The 25,117-nt window shown below is 46.4% G+C and overlaps 1 protein-coding gene across 1 annotated transcript in view; it reads right to left on the bottom strand.

Annotated features, from left to right (window-relative positions):
* BEND6 (BEN domain containing 6) overlaps positions 1 to 25,117 on the bottom strand; it is a 194,065-nt gene that overhangs the window by 56,490 nt on the left and 112,458 nt on the right. Inside the window, exon 3 of the mRNA XM_086925216.1 lies at positions 20,269 to 20,486. Within this exon, the coding sequence (XP_086781342.1) occupies positions 20,269 to 20,486 (218 nt within the window). The remainder of the gene's footprint in view (positions 1 to 20,268; positions 20,487 to 25,117) is intronic.

Below are 25,117 nucleotides of genomic sequence, written 5' to 3'. Positions count from 1 at the left end.
AAGAAGCCAGGGAAAGTGAGAGAGAGTCAAGGTCGGTCTGATTCCAATTGCGGACCAGGAGGTTTTTGGGGAAAGAGGGCTTGTCAACCACACCCAAGTGAATAGAGAAGGAGATGGTATAGTGGTCCGACCAAACACATGGGGAGATAGAGGGAAGTGAGGCAAGGGGGAAAGAAGACCAGATTTGATCAAGGATATGACCTTGAGCGTGGGTAGGGGCTGTGACATAGGGGGTAAGGTTCAAGCAGTGAAGCGTGGCAGAAAAATCTTTGGAAGCGAGATCTTCCTTGGGATCTCCCGGCCAGAAATTGAAATCTCCAAGAAGTAGAACGGAGGAATTGTTAACCACCAGGGTGGCCAAGAGGTCCTGGATGGAGGCTACGAAAGAGGGCATCGATTGAGGGGGGCGATAGACAAGGACAACAGTAAGAGGAGAGGGAAGATTAAGGGAACGGGCCACAAGGTAGTCCACGTTGAGTATGGGGGAGTGGGGGAGAAGTTGAAATTTAAGTGCCGACCTGATGATCATCGCCACCCCTCCACCGGCCCTACCATCCGAGCGATCAGCTCGGAGGGCGTAGTGGGTGTCGGGGAGGATGGCTAAAAGATCAGGGAGAGAGTCAGCAGAAAACCAAGTTTCGGTCAAAAATAAAAAGTCAGGGGAATCAGTGGTCAAGAGATTAAAAAGTGCTGTCTGATGTTTAACTGCAGACCGGGTGTTAAGTAAGCAGGCAGAGGCCACAGTGAGAGCAGGGGGGGGGGCGTGAAACCGACGAAGAATTAATAGGGGGGGGATTAAGAGAGTTAGGCATCAGGTGGCGCGAGGGAGACGAAGAAGGGAACGAAAGAATACCAAGTGAGTGTAGCTGCTGTAGCTGATATAAGGGGAGGGGGAAGGAAAAAGCAGAGAGTGCTATGAGTTGGGAGGAGGTATAGACCAAGTGAGGAACAGGGTATGTGGCCCCTGGTCCCGGCCCGTCGCGGACGGGCGCAGACGAGCTTAACTTAGGCGCAACTTCGGCGCGCCTTCGTCGCGCCCGCTGCGCCCGCCCGCTGCGCCGCCGTAAGACAGGGGCTGTTATATAGGGACGACACATGAGGAAGGAGGGTCAGGGGGCGTGGCAGGGGGTGGAGGAGCCAAAGAGCTGCAGCGCCGAGGCCAGACCCGCCCACGATGGTGGAGCCGCCCGTCCCCCTCCGAGAGTCAGGCGAGGAGGGGGCGATCAGCGGTGGCGGTCTGGTCGCGTGCAGGAGAGGGGCAGCCAGGAGGGTCAGAGCGCCGGGTCCGAGGCGCTCTGCAGCAGTGCAGGTAGGTGGCGAACTAAAAGTCTAAAGGATGCTAAAAGTAACGTTGCTCCCGGAGAAGCCTCGGGAGATCTGGCAGCAGGTCAAGAAGTGCAGGCAGGTGAGTGCCTTAAATGATTAGCCAGGGGGGGAGGAGCCAAAGAGCTGCAGCGCCAGACTGTACCGCCCTTGGTGGAGTCCGGGGCCGAGACAGTGGTCCTTGGTATACATTACCACTGGGGTGCAATGTCCAGAAAGGTCGCCGCTTACGTATCTCCCCAGCTCTCAAATGGTGAATCAGGCGCCAGCTAGTGGTCCGGTATGATGCATATATGGGTCGGAGTATGTAAGATCCGTTAGTCTTCATGGTGCTCTGGAGGCAGGTCATCATTCTCTTGTTCGTCCGCAGGGACTTGTTCATCCCTGCGCGCTCTTCGGATCGTCTTAAGGAAGTCCTCAGCTTTCTGCGGGTTGGTGAAAAAGCGTTGCTTGCCCTGGAGGGTAACTCTAAGCCTCGCTGGGTACAAGAGGGCATAGTCTATTTGGGCCTCCCGCAGTTTTTTCTTCACTGGGAGGAATTTGCGCCGCTCATCCTGAACCATCGGCGTGAAATCAGGGTAGATGGAGAATGTAATGCCTTCAAACCTCAGTGATCTTTGTGTCCGGGCAGCCCTGAGGGCCGTGTCACGATCACGATAATTCAGAAGACGAGCAATTATAGGTCTCGGTGGCAGGCCAGGTTGGGGCATAGGCGCCAGGGATCGGTGGGCCCTCTCCATGATGAACTGGGACGAGAAAGCTTCCTCTCCGATTGAGCCCTTGAGCAATTTTTCCACATAGAGCTCCATCCTGCCCGTGGCAGTGGACTCCGGCACGTTCGTAATGCGAATGTTGTTCCGGCGGCTTCGTGCTTCCAAGTCCTCGTTCTTTGCCGCTATGATGCGGAGGAGATTGTCCATTCTCGCTAGCTGCGACGTGTGGGACGCGGCGGCATCAGTGTTGTCGGAGATTCTCTGTTCCGCAGTTGTGAGGCGCTCCTCATGGCGATCCACCTTATGGACCAGGGCGTCCAGTCGAGCCGTGACGCCGTCCACTTTCTCCACAACGGTGGCGAAGCCTTGACGCATCTCCTGTATCAGGTTGGTAAGGTCCGCAGTAGGAGCAATAGGTGGGGCAGGCTGTGGAGGCGGCACGCTGGGCCCCGGGTTCATCTGCGTCGATGAGTTGCTTTTGCGTGTGTTGTCGAAGCTCAGCTTAGGCTGGCAAGTCTCAGGCCGTCCCATGGTAGTGACCGGAGGCACGTGAGAGGTCAAAAAGAAAAAAGAAGGATGGCAGAGCGCTGCAGGTGAAAAAAAAACAGCCAGTAGCAGGCAGAAGGGTCTCGGGCCGGTGTGTTGCAACACACCGCAATATGGCCGGTGCCACCAGTGGCGCTATGTGGTTACCGACCGCCCAGTGGCAGTGGCTGCTTGTCCAGTCCTGGGCACTCAGCCGCAGTATCAGGCACTCGCTGCGTGGAAGCCAGGTAGTGTAGAGGCCAAAGCATCGGCCACTCAGATGGGCTGCAGGGTCAGATCCAGGGAAGCAGGCTATATCAGGCAATGTCGGGGGTAACGTGGCCCGCTGGTTGGTGCCTCTCAGTATGGCAGCCGTGTACTGCGTGTATAGCCCCCAGCGCACCCGGCGCTCGAAGTTGTGCAACAATCCTCAGTCCAGTACTGCGGGAAGCGACAGGGGGATTCCGCACAATGGGGCAGCCCCGGCCCCCGGTCGAGGATTCCGGCGGACAGCGCCGCGCAAGTTCGGGCCTTCAGCGCCAAAGGAGACAGGCACGGCGACCTAGTAGAGCCGCGGTAGCAGGCGTCGCAGCAGGGGCAGCCCACCCTCTGTGCTAGAGAGGTGACGGCTGGGGTGAGACCCAAGGCGAGTGTTCAGCAGTCGCCTACCTGCACAGTCTTCTCCGCACGTCGTCCCAAAAGGATCGGGAAGGCGAGGATCCGATGCGGCCTGGGAGCCTCGTGGCAGGCCCCGGGATCGCGTAGTTGTAGCGGCCGATCGCCCGCCTCAGGCAGCTCCAGAGCAAGTGCCGGGCAGGGTTCAGGAGCCCGTATCTTCGGCTCTGGGGATCACAGCCACTCCAGACTTGGAACGAGTGTAGAAAGCACCCCCCGGATGCGGGATCCGGTCTCCTGGGGGCACCGCGGCACCCCGTGGCGAAGGATTCCGGTAGGATCAGTGACCAAGGAGCGGGAGCTGCAGGTCTAGGCAGCCATTCCGCAAGCGCGCCCTCTAGCTCCCCATCTCACAAAACTAACTTAATGTAGGGCGCAAGAAGATGAAACAAAAAAACCTAAAGATAGAGGGACTCCTTCAACACAGAAGTGTCGACGCAGTCGCAGTCGCGTTTCCGCCAGTGGTCTCGTTATGGCTTCATCAGGACATGGGTACTAAAACAATGTTATAAAAACACTAATTATATAACAACTATATTACAAACAATGTACATGTGCAAAAACCATCTCACCCTTCTGTATTAATGCAGCATCCGTCGTGCTAAAGGGGCCTAAATCCATACCAAACTCCTAAGGAGGCGCATGCAAGAGTGAAACTCCACAAGCTCATACTGATCCACAGTGTTTTAAAAAACATATACCCATAGTGAGTGAAATAAATCAAAAAATGGTGCGGAAAGGTCGAAATGAAGAGGCTCCACCAAAAAACACAAAAACTGAAGTGTGTGTTCACACATGCCAGCACGCATAAGTTCAAACATACTCTCAATATTACCATCCAGTGAGGGGGGACGTACCTTGCAGGCCAACTATCGATAAATACGCCACTCCCACAGGGGGAGGGCAAAGAGGCAGAAATCCTTCCAAACTAATGCCGGGGTTCTGCAAGGGAAATAACCACATCTGTATTCATAAAGTAGCGGCGGGCCTGATCAGAACAGAGATCAACTTCCCACAATTTACCCATCAGTCTCACGCTTGTATTCACGTACCTTCAGGGCAGTCACAAGCATGCAGTGTCCAATATTCCAAACAAATGGAGGGACAAATACGTGGAAATCGTTGCGAGGCAAAAGAAAGCAGGGCGGTGAAATTACGCTCCTACAGCTCCTGGGGAGATACAACATCAACACCACTGTGTCAGTACCACTGAGTCGCTGGGAAAAAAATTACATCTAAAACTAAAGCCCCAAAAGGATCTCTCAAATTCATAGTTACCGAAGGGCAAAGGACCAGGGACCTACATACCTTATAATGGAGTCACACTTGCTCAAAACACCGGAATCCAAAGTCCACCAGCAACTGACTCACAAAGTTCGTCTAGCTCTCTCGCATAGCTCCACGGCTCATACGGAGCGCGTTGACGTCATACGTCACACGTGGGGCGTCCCTTGCCAAGAACATAAAAAAGTGACCACCGGGTGTCGTAACCTGCACTCTCATCACTACTTTCCTACAGACAGAAAAGGAAAAGCGACTGCCTCACATAGAGGGAAGGGCATCCATCAAGCCCCCATAACCCTCGAAAAAGGGCTAAAACACATAATAAATCGCCACATCTCTCAAATCAATCGTCCCAAACCTCAAACAAGTGGTCCAAAGGACCACATACCTTTCTTTCCGTGCATCGATAAACCAAAGAAAAAAATAATAAATAAACCAAAAGTAAAAAATAATAAATAAACCAAGCCCATATTATTCCCAGTGCAGAGGAAAATAAAATACAATCGCCACCTAAACCAATGATAAAAAGAAAAAACAAACAGGAGGTACCAATCCCCGACCCCTACTATTACACTAGAGGCGCTGCATAATCACAGGAGGATTCACACTTTAAACCCATAAAAGAACAAAGAATTCTAACAAGGTTATGACCAGCAATTTACAAAACAAAGAACATTTTTTTTACAAATCCAGAAGGGAATATATACCTAATATCAAACAAATAAATTACAGTACAAATGTCATCAGAAAGGGAGTACAGTGTAGTGAGGTCTATTTCAGTCCAAAGAGTAGTCATCGAGATAATATCAACAAGAGCAGAAACAGGGGACCTGTAACTAGTCTTATCTCCAGAATGAAATCCACAATGCCCAAACTGTATTAAATCAACGCCCACAACTCATCGTGATCGTTCAATCCATTTAAAGTGGTGTGGTATCTATCAATGAGTCTGGCCTCTACTCTGTTCAGTTTTATTTCGAGTTCTACTCTACTTTTAGCAGTGATAACCACTAGGGACAGGAGAGGGACGGAGCAAGGAAAGGAGTGACGATGAAGCCAACCAATGGTAAGCAATGGAAGGGCTCTAAGCTCTCTCTATGTAAGCAACATGTCTCTCACACTAGAGCTCATGTGCAGTCTCAGGCAAGACCTATGAAGATTTACATTCAGACCCATTACAGTTGGAAGCAACATCTTAAATTTATGAGTATACATTCCTCAGAAAGGTTCACTTGTCAAAAACATCATAAATCCAATTTAAAGCCTGGTAAGCAAAATTATGTTTAAATTCAACTTTATTAAAATGAGGGCTTTGCAAATGAAGCCCTCCCTGATGTTTGCATTTCCTGATTGGGCTATTACCTCAATTACAAGTGGGCCATTCCATTATGATATATGCAGTAACCTATGTTGCTTTAAAGCTTTTCACTATGTGTAATTTTATTCGGGTACATTTCTACATTCAGTCTGCCGATATTTACGCAGGGAAAGTGCCTCGTAAAGAATAGTGTGGTAAGCAGTGAGTTCTTTATGCTATTTCCCATTTACCTGGTGCCGACTCATAATAGGTGACACACTGTCCCTATTAATAGTGCATCATGTGTCGCTATTTTCTTGATGGGGAAATACTCCATTCCTGTATGAGGCTCTCTTAAGTGGGGCCCTAATGTATTTCTCTAACAGAAACTTGGAAAACATTATAATAAAAGGTCTATTTTAGACTACTTCACAATCCCAAGTGTGCTGCATGTCCTCTACTATATGGAAAATGTGCCCGCTGATCCAATGCTGGGAAAAACACAACATAATGCTGTGAAATCTATAAGCCTGGTCCTTGACTAAATCTAAGCACTTTATGTTATTTTGCACCTTATTTTCAGATTTTAGAATCCGCTTTTTACGACCAATTTTAGCTGAGAAATGTTTTAAAACACACAAGATTTACTGTTTTTACAACACTATGAGTCCCCAACAATGTGTTATGCAGTATTGAATTTTATTACTCAAGCAAGGAGTTTAAGGAAAACATATGCAGTGTGACTCATCATCATCATCATAAACTTTATTCGATTTGGCAAGTAAATCATAAAAGCACAAAAATGACAACACATTCAATGAAAATATGTCATGGAGTAAAATGCATCATTTAAGTAAAATAAAAAAATCATTAAAAGGATGCTAAATCCTATAAAACCATAAGAAATACAAACAAATAAGTTAAGAAACGAAATGGCATCTCAATAAGACTATTCTAGTGTACATTTCTTGGCAATTCTGTCACTCTCAAAAGAATCCTATTCCCAGCCTGCAAAAAAGATAAAGTGCATATGAAGACGCTATAGCATGCGCTAAGAATTAATACACTCAGTTATCAGTATCATTTCCGTATTATTAGGGCTCCTCTTATAAAATGTAAGACAGCAACACAAATATCAAAAGAGTAGAGAGACTGTAAGTGATTAAAAACCTTCCCTATAACGCGCAGTTATGACGTTATGGAAAGGCAATGCTGAAGTGCAATTTAGTATTTTATGTTGACTTTATTGCGTGTGATCTGTTTGTAATCTATTTTCTACTCTGTGCTTTTATAGTCTTTTTGACCGAATAAAGATTATTTGATGATGACTAAATCTATGATGTGCAATTTTCCGAAATAAACGGCCAGATTCATCAAGGTAAGGAATTGCGAGTCCTTAATAGCGAATTTTAAGGATTCGCTATTAAGGACTCGCAAAACGGGATTCATGTAGGAATCGCAATTGAATTTGCCATTCTCACTGATTCCTTATTTGCGATTAGCTAATTGCTCAAGAGGAAGCGGTAAAGACCACTGCCATGCATTTACAACAGGCAATGGGGCAGCTAAAAAGGGACCTGATTGGCCCAAACCTGCAACCTTTGTTGACAGTGGTTGCTACTAAAGTGATGCCTATCCTATCGTATGGTGCTATAATGTTCAAAGAACACTTATTCGAGCTGTTAGATAAGCTGGAAAGCACTCTATACAGAAAACTGTTTGCCTTGCCAGAGTGAACTAGCCAATCCCAAATCAGGGTGGAATTCTACATCCTGAAGTAAACCCTAGGTCTGTACGCGAAATGGGTAGCATACTGTTTAAAATTACAAACAGCTACACTCAACACTCTAACGCAGCTGGCTTGGAAGAAAAGCCAGGAGCCGTATTCTGAATAGGGGACATGCCTAAAGAATGCCATGCAGGTTTTGGAATTAGAGAACATTATTAATTCTGACTTCCCAAAAAAGCCATTGCCATACTTGCAATGAAGAACACTGAGGCCTTATCTCTGATAGAAGACCTAAAAGACCTAAGGAAAAAAGCATGGCAGCTGAGTGACAAAACTATAGTCACTAGGTTGCTTCCCAGCTAATCTTTGCTCTTCGCTGCCCATCAGAGCAAAAACTAACTTCATGAGATAGTGAATCGGCTTGCTCCCTTTAGGATGTTACTGATTTAAACGACAAAAGTGAGAAACAAACAAGCAATGACAATTTTGTAGCAAATCAGAAGAGACACTGACGCACGTGATCTGTATTTGTGAGAGTGTAATTCCACTGAGGAGACTCTGGCTCTCAACAATGTTTTGTTGTGTTTTCTCCAAACATCTATGTATTCCCCTAGTAGCCCTTTTTTTATCCATCGGTCTTGTCATTTTACTGGGTTTCTTCCACACATCCACATTTCTCCATTGGTATTCAGCATTTTGATAAGTGTTTGCCTTATACCTATTTCTCCCCAAAAATAAAAAGTTCAAACCACCCGCCCTCTGTGGGGGCAGAATTGGATTTATATCTTTTACTTTCCTTTAATCACGATTTTTATTATGCACTACTTTCGGTGAAGCACACCCCTCATGGTGTAACTTTCCCCCTTACTTTCCTATCTTCTCTTAAGTCTGACTGATTAAACAGTTTGAAGGCTGAGAGTATACATTATGGGGCAGATTTACAAGCTCCTTGCGCCACTTTTGCGTCACTTTTAACATGGGAAAAGTGACGCAAAAGTGGCGCAGGGGTCTTATAAATCTGCCCCTATGTGTTTATAGCCATGTTACATTTGACTTTCCTGGTGAAGGAGCTTGGGTCACCGAAACACGCATCATATGAAGATTCATCCATGATTGAAGCCACTTTATTGTCTCTCAGATTGTATACATCCATGGAGATATTCTATGATTCATTTTATTAATGAAAAATGATTCCTGTAAATCATATGATATGATCCGATCAGATGAATACCTGTATTATTGTAAGAGTTGTATCTAAACTATCAAACAGTATCAAACTAATTTTGTATTTTTGAAATTGTATAATACATACCTTGACTATGGTATGATCTGCAAGATGAGAGGCAGTTTTGCCATGAATTATTCTGTCTTTAACTTGTCATGTAATTGTACAGACACAGTATATTATTGATTTTAAAGATATTTTGATAGAATATTTTAGTTTGGTTTTCATGTGTGCGCTTGACATTCTTAGTAATTAATTAGTAATTACCTTATACAATGCATAGTAAATAATTATTTTCTTACGGATTTGTATGCACAATTGTATTTTCCTTGCCCTGGGAACTGATATCAGTAGCAGGGTGTCCTAATATATACATTAACATGGTTGAAGTAACATCAATCAGAGCTCATCACATCATGTTGCTTTGAATCAGTTAATATATAGGCAGCTAGGGGGAAGGGTGCATGTGAGGTGGGGTGTTGTGCCCTAGGGTGCCTCCAAGTGATCTGATGCAATAATAAGTTTTAGTATACTGCTATAGATTAATCCTCCAGATTTTACCTAATCGAACAATCAGTAAAAATTCAATTCAATTCAATTCTTGAAAAGTAGCTAATCCATAGGCACTTCAGTAGGCAGGTCTCAGGTCTGAGCAGTGGTAATCAGCTCATGCCACTTAAAGAACCTGATCTGAAGTGATCCCTTTCTTACGTGGTGCAGGTCACAATAGAGTAAAAGGATGCTAGCAGTAAGGTAGAAAGGAAGAGTGAATCTATGTGGCTGTCTCGTTGTTCTTCCTAATTGTTCTTTGGTACAGATGTTGTTAAAGTGAGCATCAAAATTACATTATCTTCAAACCTCACCATGGATGGGCAAACAACTCATATTTATTTGGGTGTTCTTGGGCTTACTGGTGTAGCTGCAATGATGTGCCAGGTTCAAAACTCTCCATGGTGAGATATGAAACTAATATTCCTATTCCAGATTTGTTTCTAAGTTCCAGCATCTACAAGAATTTTAGTTTTTGAATTGTACAGAAATGTTTATTTGTACCCCACTTTAATACCATCTTCTATGACATGCATTCTTTGCAAGACGTAGTTACCAACAAGCATTTCAGGTAAGTTTTTTGTGGTGTTAAATCTGTGTTTGTCTATTCTTACATGTAGCTTGTTAGACCTGATAGCCTTCGGGTGGTCTTCCCTCTAAACTTTTTGCCTCCCTCCTACACTTTTCTGACCTCGTTTTCGCTGGCTTTAGGACTTTGCACACTTTACCACTGCTAATCAGTTCTAAAGTGCTTGTACTCCCTCCCCTAAACATGGTAATATTGGCTCATCTCCAATTGTCTGCTTAAATTGACTTATAAGTCCCAGGTAAAGTGCACTGCATGTCTGTAAATGAAATGCTACTAGCGGGCCTGCTGCACTTGTTGTGGGTGACAGCTAGGCTTTGTGTATTCCCCCTAGACAGCCACACACAATGTGAGCTTAGGTGTGACTTGATGGGCCAGCCTGGCAGGATGGGAGAGAGCAGCTGGACCCAGCCTCACTTACACCTGAATAGGCTGTTTCCTTTCCCCATGCAGAGAGCTGCATATCCACCTGTAGTGAGTCTGGGCCAGGGTAGGAAGGGATGACCTCTGTGCGCTTCAAAGGCATGTTTTTGGACTCTCCCCTACTTCAAAGGCACAATCAGGTTTAATTACTGGACATCTGACACCACAAAGAAGTACACTTCCGGACATGTGAAGATTCTGCCAAAAAGAAGGACTTGTATGGCGCTGAAGGACTGCCACTTCGCTGGACTGCTGCCTTGCTGGATTCCTGCCTTGTTGTGTTGCTCTTCTGCCTGCTGTTCCCCCGGCTTGCATGAGAGGGACGGGACCTGCATCACTTAAACCCAGAGTGACTCCAAGTGCTAGCTGACTGGCCTCCTGATCTGAAGTCTCAGGGACATAAAATACTTCCAACCACTCTCCTTCTGCACCTGTACTCTGCCATCTGTGTGTCTGCCTTGCCAAATGGTGCCACCCCAGTCCTAGACCCTTGGAAGTGGGTCTAAGGTGTTTGCTCCAGCCAAACCCATGCATCTTCTGTCGAACCAGCGCCCCACTGCGGTTGCATGGATCAGAACTGGCACATAGCTCCTGTTGTGAGGATCAGAACCAGTGCATTGCTTCTGTTGTGTGGATCAGAACCGGTGTATCGCTCCTGTTGAATGGATCAGAACTGGCGTATCCATCCTGTATCGTGGATCAGAACCGGTACATCTCCTCTGCTGTGTGGATCAGCCTGACGCATTGCCTTTGGAACCACCACTGCATGATACTTTTCCTGGTGCAAGGTCTACACATCCCCGTTTTTTTTTTTTAATAAATCTTTTTATTGGTTTTAAGCCCAAACAACAGACATAAGAATGACCAATCATATCTACAAAAAGCATGGCATTTCAAGATAGTTGAAAATTCTATGATACGTGATTTTACAGTTAAGATAGATCAACTGACAAACTGATCCAGTTGCTGCGAATTCCCCTGTCGTCATTGGCGACCACCACAGTAATAGGATAACTGTAAAATCATACATCTATGCCATAAAACCTCATGCATCAGTTCCATGTATATTCCTACCCCTAACTCACCCTCCCCATACCCACCCTCCCGCCGGTGCGTCAACTAAAAGGTTAAGTATAACAGAATGGCATGTCTTATCTATGGAGTCCATACATGTTATCATATTTTCAATGGTAACAAGTGTAATGACGATTACGGAAGTGGGGAAAACTCTCCTGCGCGTCACTCATCGTCGTCCGGGCAATCATTCTACAGGTCCTCATCCCCAGTTAGAACACTCATCTCCGAATCAGAATCTATGTCCACTGCCTTCAGCTCTGTGACTAGGGCCGCCCACGCTCGCGCCGCCTCTAACGCCTTATTATTGTGGGATCTGCGGGCCTGCTGTAGGCGAACTGTGCTCTCGCTGTCTGCCCACATAAGTAGTGCAGCCTTCCATCTGAGGAAGCTAGGCCCCGCCGCGGCTGTCCAGTGGGAGGTACTTTCTCTCTTGGCGAGCACCAACCCTAAATCCAAGAACTTACTCGTCAATTTCGTTTTCCTGGTATGTGGGAACCAATATAACAAACAGGTCCCCTTATCCCGAACAAGCTGTCGCTCCGTTATACGACAGAGTAAAGTAATTATATCCTTCCAGTATATTCCCAGTTGCGGACAATCCCACAGCATGTGCATTAGGTCTTCGTCTCCCAACCTACATCGGGGGCATTGTGCTGTATCTACATGGGAATATTGGTTGATTTTTGCCGGTGTAAGATATGCCCAGTGCAGGATAAAAAATTGGACCAATTGGAATCTGGCGTTTCTAGTGCCCTTCCATGCCCTTTTAAGTATGTGCGACCAGGTCGAGTCAGGCACCTATCTATATCCACTGCCCACTGAGCACGTAGTATCTGCCAGCCCCTCTCCAAGCATGCGTTTATATAAGCAGGTGACCGCTTTATAAGTACCCGCGGCCATCACTACATATTGACACACCTCACTCACCGGTGGTTCCGAAAGGCCGGTGCCCCAGTGTTTTTGGATGGCAGCAACTAGAGCCGCATGCAACAAGAAATGGCCCAGCGGGAGTCCAAAACTCTCCTGCAGCGCATTATAGGGCAATAGTACGTATGCCATCTCCAAACAAATCCCCTACCATCTGCAACCCCAATGTCTCCCACTCCGTAAGGGCAGACCAATCTCCACCATGCGGTAGGACCCGTACACATGCCCAATGGTATCTCAGGGGCGTAGGCTCTCTGCACCCCAATTCTATTGTGGTATCGTTTCCAACAATTTCTCAGAGCGCATTCTTCAACCGATAGCTCAACGGCCCGTAGTTTTTGTTGTAGAACCACGAATGACAGTACATGTCTCGGCACATCTGGTCCAAAGTCTCGCTCTGGCCCTCTAAATTCCTGCGCCCCCGCCTGAGTAAGGAGTAAGGCCTTGGAACTGCGCAGCCAGATAGTATAACTTGAAATCAGGGACTGAGAGTCCCCCCTCAGCTCTTGGACGCATCAAAGTATCCAATGCCACTTGAAGCCTCCCCGTTCCCCAGATAAAGCCGCCCACCACAGAGCGGAGCTGTCGAAATAATGCGACGGGTATTCTTATAGGCAAGGTTCTGAAAAAACATAGCAGCCGAGGAAGCACCCCCATCTTCAACAGTGCCACTCGGCACGCCATCGACAATGGCAAAGTTCCCCAGAACTGCATACTGCCCTTAAGTCCCCTTATCGCTCTGCCTATGTTACCTTCAAGCAAATCGTCCTGGTATGACAAACATGCGTCTCTAAATAGGGGAGACACCTGGGCTCCCACACCACATCAGGCAGCAGAGCAGGCGGGTCGCACTCACGGGCTACTGGGAAAACACAAGTCTTTGCCCAGTTGACTCGCAGACCAGAGATATCCCCGAATCGGCGAAGCAGGGCCCGCACCCCCTCCAAAGCCCCTCCAGGATCCTTCAAGAAGAGCAAGAGGTCGTACGCATACAGCAAGATGTAATGTGTCCGGCCAGAAAGGCTCAGGCCTTGGAACACCCTCCCCAGTCTAGCCCGTGTTGCCAGTCGCTCTATGGCTAGGTCAAAGAGTAATGGGGAAAGCGGGCAGCCCTGCCTAGTGCCACGCCCCACTGGGTATGAGGAGGAGATGACCTTACCAACCCTCACTCTAGCGCTCGCAGAGGAGTATAACATTTCAGTCCAGCGGACATATCCTTCTCCAAGCCCGAAGGCTCTCATGACTGAAAACAAATAAGGCCACTCCAAACTGTCGAATGCTTTGTCAATGTCCACCGAGAGGACTATCGCCTGACTATCCTCGCCATGGTCCCCACCCAATATGCATATCAGCTTGAGTATACTGCCAGCAGTGTTATGAGTAGGGATGAAGCCTGCCTGATTAGGATGGACCAAACGCGTCATAAGGGGGAGGAGGCGAGTAGCCAGCACACGACTCAGAATCTTATAGTCAGTGGTGAGCATAGATAATGGCCGATACGCGGACGGGTCCATAGGGGTTTTCACCGGTTTAAGGAGGGGGATGATGATAGCCTCTCTAGTTGAGGTCAGCCGTTTGGCCTCTCTGAACACTGACAGTAGCTTAGGAGCCAGCACATCAATATAAGCAGAGTAAAATTCAATGGGTAGCCCATCAATACCCGGAATTTTATTGCGCGTTGTTTAATGGCGCATCGGATTTCCACAACCGTGATATCCTGGCCGAGGGGATCCGCCTGTTCCACATCCATTGTAGGCAGCTCCAAATCCCCCAAGAACGCCTGTGTATCCATTTCCCCGGCTTGCAGGTAACTAGTATATAAGTCGGCATAAAAGGAGCGAAATCGGGAATTTATCTGATGCTGTGTGTGTTCTAATCGCCCTGAGGACGAGGTCAGTGCCAAAATGGGAACGCATCTGGGGAGGGGGTTAGCCAACCATGCCAGCAAGGTGCCCACCTTATCTCTTTCAGCATGCGCACGGGCCAGATAAGCTCTGTGGTCAAAGCACCTCAAGCGCTCCACAACTGCTGCCACCGCTTCCTTCAGGGTCCAAACCGAGTCCTGCGCTTCAGAGTTAGTGGAATGGGCTCGCTCGGCCTCCCTAAGGGCTTTCTCTGCAGCTTCGATTTCTTGCACTAGCAGCTTCTGCACTCCCACCCACTTAGCTATACAAAACCCACAAATTACCACCTTAAAGGCGTCCCATTACAAGGCGGTCATCGTGGCCGTGCCTTTGTTCTCATCAACCTATTGCTCGATTCCCCTTCCCAGCTCGGCCCGAAAAGTCGGATCTTCTAGCAACTCTGGGCGTAACCTCCAAGTCGGGATAGTAGGGTGCTCCACAGCCTAACAGAAACTCACCAGCAGGCGATTATGGTCCGAAATAGTGCACGATAAATATTCGCTACCCACTACCGTAGTGGCCAGACCGGGGCTACACAATACCGTGTCAAGCCGCACATGTAAGTCGTGTAAGGCCGAAAAATAAGAATAATCTCGTTCAACTGGATGTTGCACTCGCCAAACATCCACAAAACCCCAGTGATCCTGCCATTGGGCTCTGATCTTTGCTAAAGTATGAATTGGGGCTGTAGGTAACGGAGGGTGGGATCTGTCCAGGACCACATCCGCGATGGAATTAAAATCCCCACCTGTCAGTACTGGACTCGTGAAATAAACTGCCAGGGCGTCAGACAAGTGCGCAAAGAAGGGTGCCAGCTCTACATTAGGGGCATAAACACTGCAGAAGGTTACCTCCCGCCCGTGAAGGCGTCCCCTAACAGCAACATAGCGGCCCTCAGAATCTATCAACTGATCAGTCATCTGAAAGGGGACCCCGGCTCTAACCCAATTCAACCACCCCGCGCGAAAGCTGAATAAGTGGTGTAATAAAGCTGTCCTCGCCACCTATGCTGCAGCACCAACCCCTCTGCTCTAGTCAAATGTGTCTCCTGCAGAAACGCTATCTGCGCACCCCTGCGTACCAAATAGGAATGGACTTTATATCTGCGCTGCATGGAGTGCAATCCCCGCACATTCTAAGTCGCACATTTTACATCAGGTAATGGACCCATAGTACAGTTGCAAAAAACACAAGAACTCTCTGTTCCCCATTAGACGCGCCGGCGGGTGCCATCCCCCATTCAAAACTTTCCTCTCCCCCAACAATCCCGTCCCACCCTCAACACTGCCCTCCCCCCAAGAACAGGCACTAACGTAGTGAATCCCATCCAAACCAGCCCAACAATTGCCTCAAAAGTGCTAAGGCTGACTAACTGGGAACCTTCCGGTGGGGGTTGGACAGAGCCTAGCAAGTAAAACTGCAATTATTCTGCACAGCACTCAGCTACCGCCCAGGGAACCCCCCAGAGACACATCCCTCCCAGTACCCCCTTTGCATAATTCCATGCTCCTCGACTACCCGGGCAATGTTCTATTACACCAGTAAAAAACCTGGCCCTGGGTTCTTCCGTTTAGTATATCTAGGTAACATCCTAGGGAGCCCACCACAACATCTACCCTTCCACATCTAGTCACAGCGAACCCCCCACACCCACATGTTATACAAATTCTACTCATCCAGCAGTCCATCCGCTGTTCTCGGTGTGACCAGCGGCAAATGCACACTATCTGATGCCAAAGAGTCCGCCTCCGAATGGTCCTTATCATTCTACAGTTCCGAGCCTCTCGGCGAAGTCATCAGCAAATCTCCAGATATCGCCTACACCGCTTCTAGTGCTTCCCTGTGCTCCAACTCTGTTTGTGAGGTCGATGGTTTTCGCAATCCCCGTCGCAGGTGCCTTATCCGCTGTGACCTATAAGATTCCAGCCATGTCCATGCTTCTTCCGGCGTGTCCTAGAAGTAGGTTTTCCCATCCAGAATTATGCGCAGTTTGGCCGGGAATAGCAGGGAGTATTGGATCCCCTCTGTCCTCAGTTCTTTCTTGACTGACTTGAAGGACACATGGCGCTGCTGAGTTTCGAAGGAATAATCTGGGAACAAAGTGACCATACTATTCCCGACCTGGAACGGGCTAACCGTACGAGCCTTTTGGAGAAGTAGGTCTCTATCCCTAAAATGCAACAGGCGCGCCACCACCGGCCGGGGAGTGCACCCCTGCTGTGGAGGTCTCGCAGGGACCCGGTGCGCATGTTAAAGAGTGTAGAAGGCAGACAAACCCTCAGGAGCCACCAACTTTCTCAAAAAGTCTTCCAAGTAGCACACCATATCCGACCCCTCTGTTTTTTTGGACAAACCTGCCACTCGAATGTTGTTCCGTCTGTTCCTCCCTTCCACATCCTCAGCACGCTTCTCCAGCACTGCAATCCAGTCCAGGGAGCTTGTCTTTGTTGCAGCCAGTGTGGTCTGTGCAGGCGCAACCTCTTGGACGACGTCCTCCACGTGCTTTACCCTATCCAACAACTTCGAGTGATCCGCCCGCAGAAGGCCAAGACCCGTCGCCACTTGCGCAATGTCCTGTTGTAGGGCAGTGCGAGAGTCCACAACGGCAGATAGGATCTTATCCAGTTGTCGTTGCAGCCCAGGACCTTGAGGCAGTTTGCATGTGTCCTGTTCAGCTTGGAGTGGTGACTCTGTGTCAGAGGGTTGGGTATCCTCTTTCTTCTTCCCTCGGGGCTTACCCATAGTGACGGTTACCGCTTCACACTCGAAAGGCCTACAGCACTGGACTGCACACTACTTATCAGGTGGGTTTAAAGGCTAGTCCCCAGACAAGGAGTCTCAGCTAGTGTATCTATCAGCTGCTCTACTGATTCTCAGGCAACGCCACCTCCACCAACACCGCCAGCCGGTGCCTCCAGGTCTCTGCGCCTTCTGCGTGGGCTCCAACAAACCAAAAGCCTCAGGACTGCTCAATGCAATGCTCTCCAGGTCCCAAGGGTCGCGCCTCTCTCACCAACTCAAGCACGGTTACACGTATCAAAATCCCACTGTCGCAGTAGCTCCAGGCCCAGGGCACCGCAGACCCATCTCACTATTTTGTCCCAGCCCCCAGCGAAGTTTACTGTTCCTCAAACATGCTCTGAGCGTAGATCCACACAGTGGGATGAGCCCAGTCCCTTCTGAAAAATGGGCCTCCCCTCCGTCGTCACTTCAGGCCACCCAGTTCGCCCCCACCTCTGCATGGCACACTCTCAAGCTCTCTGGGCTAGGCTACACCGGTGACAGCCGGATTCACCTTTCTCTGGGGTTCGGCGAGAGACCTAGGCCACCAGCCTCTGTCCCTACCCCGGTTCGCAGCCAGCGGCACCCCAGGGCCACCCAGCCGCCTCCGCCGCCTGCAGCCCCAGCAGCCACCGCCCTCAACTCACGAGCACAGGGCCAACCAGCTCACATCCCTCAGGGTGCTCTCGGGCCTCATCTGCCGCCTCAACCTCGTTAGATGCGGTGGACTGCTCCCAAGGAGGGGTCAGGATCTCTGCACGCTCAATCCAAGCTCTCGCTCCCTTCGCAGCGCCAATCGCGGCCGCGCCAGCCCCGAAGCGCCAGCCAATGCAGGGCGATCCCCTTTTTGGCACAGGCCTAGTCCTTAGGCCACAGTTCCAGTCACATGGCTCAGGGCCCCCCCCTCCGCAGGCCGGTCCCGGGGCTCCAGCCGATGTGGGCTGTTCTCTACACCGCAGCCGTCTTCCTCTTCGTGTCGCCTGTGCCGTTCCGCTCTGAGAAGCGATCCGCCTGCAACACAGCCATAGACGGCCGTCCGCAACTTCAGTAGTGCGGCCCCGGAACCTCCGGCTAATTTGGCATCGCCATTTTGAGGGCTCTTTCAGTGGTAGACACAGCTCAGGAAACCTCCCAGGGATCCCGAATTTCGCCGTCCTGCAAGGCGGAAACACTCCGAAGCAGCTCCCCATCGCCTTCCCGATCCCCGTTGCTGTCTGGGGGGGTCAATGGGCCAATATGTCAGGATAAATGCGGGGTTCCCGAGCGGAGCTCTGCACTCACGCTGCCGTCCTCCTCGGCATCCAAGCCACGCCCTCTTCACATCCCCGTTGATGGCATCCTCGATACAGATGCTGAATTACTGCACCGCAGCTCTCTGCTGATTGGAGCCAACGCATTGCCGCTGCTGTGCGGATCAGTACCGGCGCATCACTGCCACTGCGTGGATCGATACTGACGCATCACCTTGGCTGCACCCCGCATCTTCGATGCCTCTAGGATTTAGGTACTTTGGTTCAGAGGACCTCACTGGGTCCCTTTATTCGGTTCGCGCTCCATCGCGATAGGACTGAACGTTTGACTTTGTCCTGGACTGGTGTGACCAGATTACCCAAGTGAGCACTTATTGCTTCTAAGTGCTATTTCACAGTTAATTCTTTAAAAATTAATAACTTAAGTTCTATTTATTGGCTTTTTGTTGTTTTGGTCTTGATTTATTTATTTAATCAAACTCTATTATTCCACCCTGGTAGGGAATCTTTTTGTGTGGTATTCTCACTGTTTTACTGTTTGAAGTGTTGCACCAATACTTTACACATTGCCTATAAGTTAAGCTTCGTTCGACAATGATGTGATGGTGCACTTTGTCCCATTAAGGTGTTAACCAGTGAGGCTGCAATCTCCACTCCAGGTATCGAGTTGGCTGAGTTCTTCTAGTCTTCAAAACGGCTTTAAGAGGACTTGAAGTATTATGCTCTTGCAAAGCCAAGCGGAACTTCTCCTCAGAAGCCCATCAAAGATATGGCACATAATGGGGTTTTCATACTTCAAATGTCCCTGCTCAGGAGCTGAAACCATAGGACTCAAACTGTGGAAGTAGTGATCATGATCGCCCGACATTGAAATGTTGGTTCAACAAGAATGCCCAACTGGATGAATAATTTAAAGGTCCCCAAAAGAAAAATTTTAATTTCATTTTATCAAAACTAAAACTGAGAAGAGCGGTATACAATCAAAATGCGGTAAATTCAAAGATGGTATATGGTTTAGGGTATGACATTAAGAATTAAGGGCTTGGGGTGTGAGGTTAAAGGTTGAGGTACACAGGATACAGGTTACGAGTTAGGAGTAAAGGGTTGGGGTACAGGATTAAGGGAATAAAGTGCAGAGAGAAAGGGAAGGGGAAGGTTAAGAAAAGTGGGCTGACGGTTTGAGGTATTGGGTTGAGTTACATGCTTGAGATATAGGGATTGAGGAGCAATACGTTCCGAAAGAGGGTTTAGATTAATTGTATAGGTTGAAGTGGTAAAAGCTATAGGGTTAGATGTTAATGGTAAAGGGTTAGGGTGCAAAGTTAGGGGTGTAGGGTTAAGGGCTGGGTGTGATATTAGTGGTTTGAAGTACATGGCTAAGATTTTAGGATATGCTGGTTTGGGATATGAGGTCTGGGATTAAATGTATGGGGGTAGCTCATAATTCAATATGTTCAGTTGTAAATATGTTTACTCTAAAATGTGATGGTGGGTGTTATAGTTACATTTAACCAATCTGTGCGAGAAGAAAATATGAAGGGCTGCTATTCATATCAACACTGCACTTCATTTATTTCAGCAGTGCACTCTTTAGTTTCACTGTGATGCAATTAGAAGGCTTAAAACGAACTGATGCTGTTTCTCAATTTACCAAAGGTACAAACTGCAGTTTTATCTGCAATACTCCTCTCTTTAGTCTAATTCCTTCGTTTTAACACTATTGGTATCTATGTACAGATTGTGCCCACGGTGACTCCATTACAGCCATATAAAAAACGGGGCAATTGTTGCCAGCAGATACGAGAGACACACATAACAAAGGTGTAATCTAGGAAGTATTGGTAGTTTGATGTATTTATCAAATATTCTATTTATAAATGTATTTATCAAATACTCCATTTATACATTTACCATTTGATGCACTGCATACCATTCATATTCAATGGGCTCTTAAACCAGAAAGACCTAACAAAACACTAACAAGGAAAAACATCACTGACCTGCTCAATAACAGTTGGCTCCTCTTTCACCACAGTTAGCAACAGTGGAGAGTTGCAGTTGCTGTGCTTAGCTGTATTGGACTCTGTCAGAGGTGTATTTTGTGTTTGCCAGCTGGTCTGTGGTGGGATGTTAGAAGCGGCTGGGGTCACCCCGCCTTTGAGTAGTGCTTCTGCCATACCCACTAGCTCCTCAAAATGTGTAACAGCTTTAGGCAAAACTGAAATAGCACAAAACAGTCTGTAAAATATGTATTCATAGCAAAGAGTTACATAGAAGCAACAGTTATTACATAGTAGAACAAAGACTGTGGGCCATTAAGTCAATATTTCTCTTGCCGGAATTTAGAGTCTTATCTCACAGCACATGAACTATTCCATACAAGTCTGCGAGCAAATATTGACTGCACAATGAACATGTCTTCAGGGAGTTTATTCAACAGAATAATTGCTCTCATCAAAAAGAACCTTTTCCTTTGACAGTGACTGAAACTCACCTTTTAACCTTAATATCTTCTGTGTAATCTATATATTGTTCTGTGGCTGCCCTCCTTACCTGACCCTCATATCCCCTAACAATATACTTATACAGGGAAATTGAATAACATTATTTCTAAATTGATTTTATAACCAATAGCACTTTACCACAATACCAAACCATGTTAGCCCATTTAAAGACTTTCTCAAAACACACCACTTTGTTAGGATGTCACCAAAATATAGGTGCTTATGTAATGTAGGACAGTATAAAGGAATGTGTGTCAACACATCGCATACTAATACCACACGTCCCATTACAACGCAGGTATTACTACGCGATGTCAATGACATCACATACCATTACAACGCATACTTTTACAACAAGTATGCCTTTACCACGCATGCCATTACAACGCAAAGGCATGCGTGGTAAAGTCATACTCGCAGTAAAAGTATGCAAGGTGAGTACAATCCCTACCCCTACACCTACACAACACACTACTCCCACCCCTACTCTACCCCTAACCCCAAAACACTACCACACTACCCCTAACCCTACACCAGACACTACTCCCACCCCTACACTACCCCTAACCCAAAAAACACTACCACACTACAACACTACCCCTACCCCTACCCTAAACCTAAATCACCACACAAACACTACTACACTACCCTAAAACCTAAATCACTACAGTACATAAACACTACTGCACTACACTACCCTAAACCCTAAAAAACTACACTACCCTAAACCCTAAAACACTACACAAACACTACTACACTAAAACCTAAATCACTACACAAACACTACGACACTACCCTAAAACCTAAATCACTACACTACATAAACACTACTACACTACCCTAAACCCTAATACGTTACACTAAACAAACACTACAACACTATCCTAAACCCTAATACACTACACAAACACTACACTACCCTAAAACCTAAATCACTATACTACATAAACACTACTACACCTCCCTAAACCCTAATACACCACACTAAACAAACACTACAAAACTACACTACCCTACCCTAAAACCTAAATCACTTCACTACATAAACACTACTACACTACCCTCCCTAATACACTACACTAAACAAACACAACAACACTACAACACACACTAAAACGTTTTTAAATAAAACACACACAACACAAACATTACCACACTACTTATACAGTACCCTAAACACTACAAAAGTAACCTCCACCCCATGCGCAAACCCCCTTACCTCTCTCCTCTCCAGTGTCGCTGAGGGATCCTGCTTCCTTCTTCCTGTTTGGTTCTCGTCGTTGTGAGGAAACAGCCTAAGTTTCCTCACAACGACATGGATAGCCGCCCCCGCCGCCATTACATTGCATGCGTTGTAATAGCGCATGTGATGTAATGGTATGCGTGTTTTTTTACCACAAGTTGTAACATTGCATACTTTGTAACTCATGCGATGTAAAAGCACGCATGGTAGAATCCGCGTTGTAAGGGCTGTTCCCCGTATAAAGTTATAGACAATGTTACAATATTATATTACCCGTTACATCCTTCTTTGCATGCAAAATTCATATTGGAGGGCTGTCCCTCTGAGTCATGTACTGGGTTAGTTAAAAGATAGAATTATTACACATGTAAGGCTGAAAGGAGGGGAGGCTTGTTGACTGAATTCACTTGTTTACTTTTTTTTTAAACTGGCAAACGTATACCCACAATTTTTACTTCATAAACCCTGCCTGCATCTACCATCTGCATCTCATTTTCGTACACAGTCACCAACTACTCTGTTCCTTTAAGAAAAATGCCACTGTACACAGATGTACAAGTGTACTAGTTTGCATGATTTTGACCACACCTCTATAGCTTTCAGAAAGGAAAACACTACTGCTCTTTTTAGATGATCAGAAAAAAATGTGTCTGTCAAAGTACACTTAAAGCAAATATTTGATGACACACAGATAAAGAAAATAGTCCATTAAAAAAAACACTAGTTATATTTTATAAATATAGCATTATTCTACTGAGTGCAAAATAATAAGGAAACTTTCACAATTCATTGTGTGAAAAGCCATGGAGATCCATGTAGAAGGAATATCAAAGACAAAGTCCAATGTGCCTCTGGGTTAGATATGAGGACACATCACGATATTACAACAGAGCAATACAAATAGCTCAAGATAATGACAATATAACTCAGGTTAACATGACAGCACAAAATACGACACATTATGACAGCACACAACACACACAAACATGCACTACAGTACAATGACCCAATAAAAACATACAACTGACCACGATACAGCAAAATAGTGTCATACAACAGAGTAGTGGAGCAACACCACAATAACACAAATCAGGAAAGAGTACAAGATACAAAAATAAAATAACTCAACATCACTACAAAACAAGATCATCGGAATGACACATCAGAATGTAAGAGCACAATAACACATTACAATCCAAAACAAAACTTGCCAAAATACAGCAACAGAAATGTACAGCAACAGAAATGTGCAGCACCTCAACAACACAGCAACAAACTTCACCCATCACTCAAGCTTCTCCTTCATCCACTTCACTTGATTGAAGTAGGCATTTACTACTCTATTTTCTGTTATACATCATATGCATAGTAACCTGTTTGACATGAAAAAAAGGACACTGTGGTGTGCTTCATATGTGAAAAATTAAGTGCACTGTTTCAGTATATAGTGTATGCCTGTCCACCCCTCAGGAGGCCATTGTGTTGATATAGCTCCAGCATGTGTCCGGAAGTTATATAAACACTGCAGCCTCTCTCGGGGTTCATGGCTATACACAGTATTTCCCCTTTAGCAGTCTCCCTAGGACAGATCCAAGCGTTCATCTCTCCCAACTCACTGAAAGCTGTGCTTACAAGTTGTTTCCTTTGTCCCTAAAATACTATATTCATTGTGTCTCTATGTCCATTAATTCAATCTTGAGTGGTTCAATGTGAAGAGACAATGTAATCTTCGAAACAATTTTAGGGATAAGGGATTGTCATAGCCTGCCAAATTCAAGAGAAAAGCAAAGGGAAGGAATGGGACTAGTCGTCCCTTTCCTCCCCTTTGCTTTTCTCTAAAAGGCGTTCATCTGCCTCCCATTTTCATTAAATCAATACGTCCTTCCTATTCACCTTCTATCGGACAAGGCAGTGCGACCTAATAATAAAACATCTAAATTCCCACAAAGGATCTCCGATTTGGAGAGTTACCCAATACCTGAATGATACCATAGGCTTTCATAGAAAAAGCGCAAGCAAAGGACACAAAATGTAATAAATTAGCAGTAGAAACTTTGTGATAAAGCTATTAGACTTTTACTATCAGCATTAAGTGTCCTGACAATCGAAATATTTTAGTGCATTTATTCTTTCTTTTACTGTTCCCTCAATGTTGTGTATTTTTTCTATAATAATAGTTTTAAGAAAGACTTCTGTACTTTATACATGTTTTTGTGGCTGAAAGGCCAACAGCATGAAATACATTTTGAAGATGATTTGAATAAAATTGGAAAGTTTACACAGTTTGTAGTGAATTGAGCACTTTAGCAAGATATCTGTATGGCTGTATTGTATAAGAGGTAAGAAAATATGACTTAAAAACTAAGACAGCCATCAACAGATATAAAAACATCAGCTGAAATACGATACTGATGTCCCTCCCTGACAGCTCAAAGTATTAAACACAGTTCAATTTTAGTCACGACAATTATTTTACAATGATTAAACACAGGGATAATTATTTATTGTTAGTGAGAGTAGGCATAATGACGGTAAGGGTGACCACTACATCTGTGCTTCATCACTACTTGGGATGTCTTAGAAGTTTTGGTCAAGTGGGAAGGAAGGGAGAGAGGTGCTCTTACACAAAAGTTAGAACTCTGGCAGTTTCAAATTACAGGAAAGACATACTATCACTAGATTTCGCTCTGGGTAACTTTGCTGAAAAGGTACGTGGAAAACAGTATTGGGGAAATCTATCATAAGTGTGCTTTAGGATAGAATAGTATTCCAAAATAATCTCAGCTCACCCTCTACCGAATTGCTGCCATTTATTTCTAAGAGATGAACAAGAAGCATGTTCTCCTGTGCCTGAGTCTCTGTTGTACGGAAACTGCCTACCAGAGTTGAACCAGTAATATTTTCAACTTGTCCCGTGTCCTCCTAGGGTACTCTGCCTGTCTGCTTTGAGGTGCATGCCTCTGCTGTGGGAAATCCAAGTGCCTGACAAGTCCTAAGTGGCCTGATAGATGCGAGGAACCACAGACTACAGATGCAAACTCTGGTACATTGACAGACTATTTGCATTTACCACTAACCTTTTTGTGCACAAGACAATTGATA

Source organism: Lissotriton vulgaris, chromosome 6 (genome assembly GCF_964263255.1).
Source record: "Lissotriton vulgaris chromosome 6, aLisVul1.2, whole genome shotgun sequence".
Classification (NCBI taxonomy): domain Eukaryota; kingdom Metazoa; phylum Chordata; class Amphibia; order Caudata; family Salamandridae; genus Lissotriton; species Lissotriton vulgaris.
Note: the sequence above shows the minus strand (reverse complement) of the source record. Positions and strands in the feature narration are given on the sequence as shown.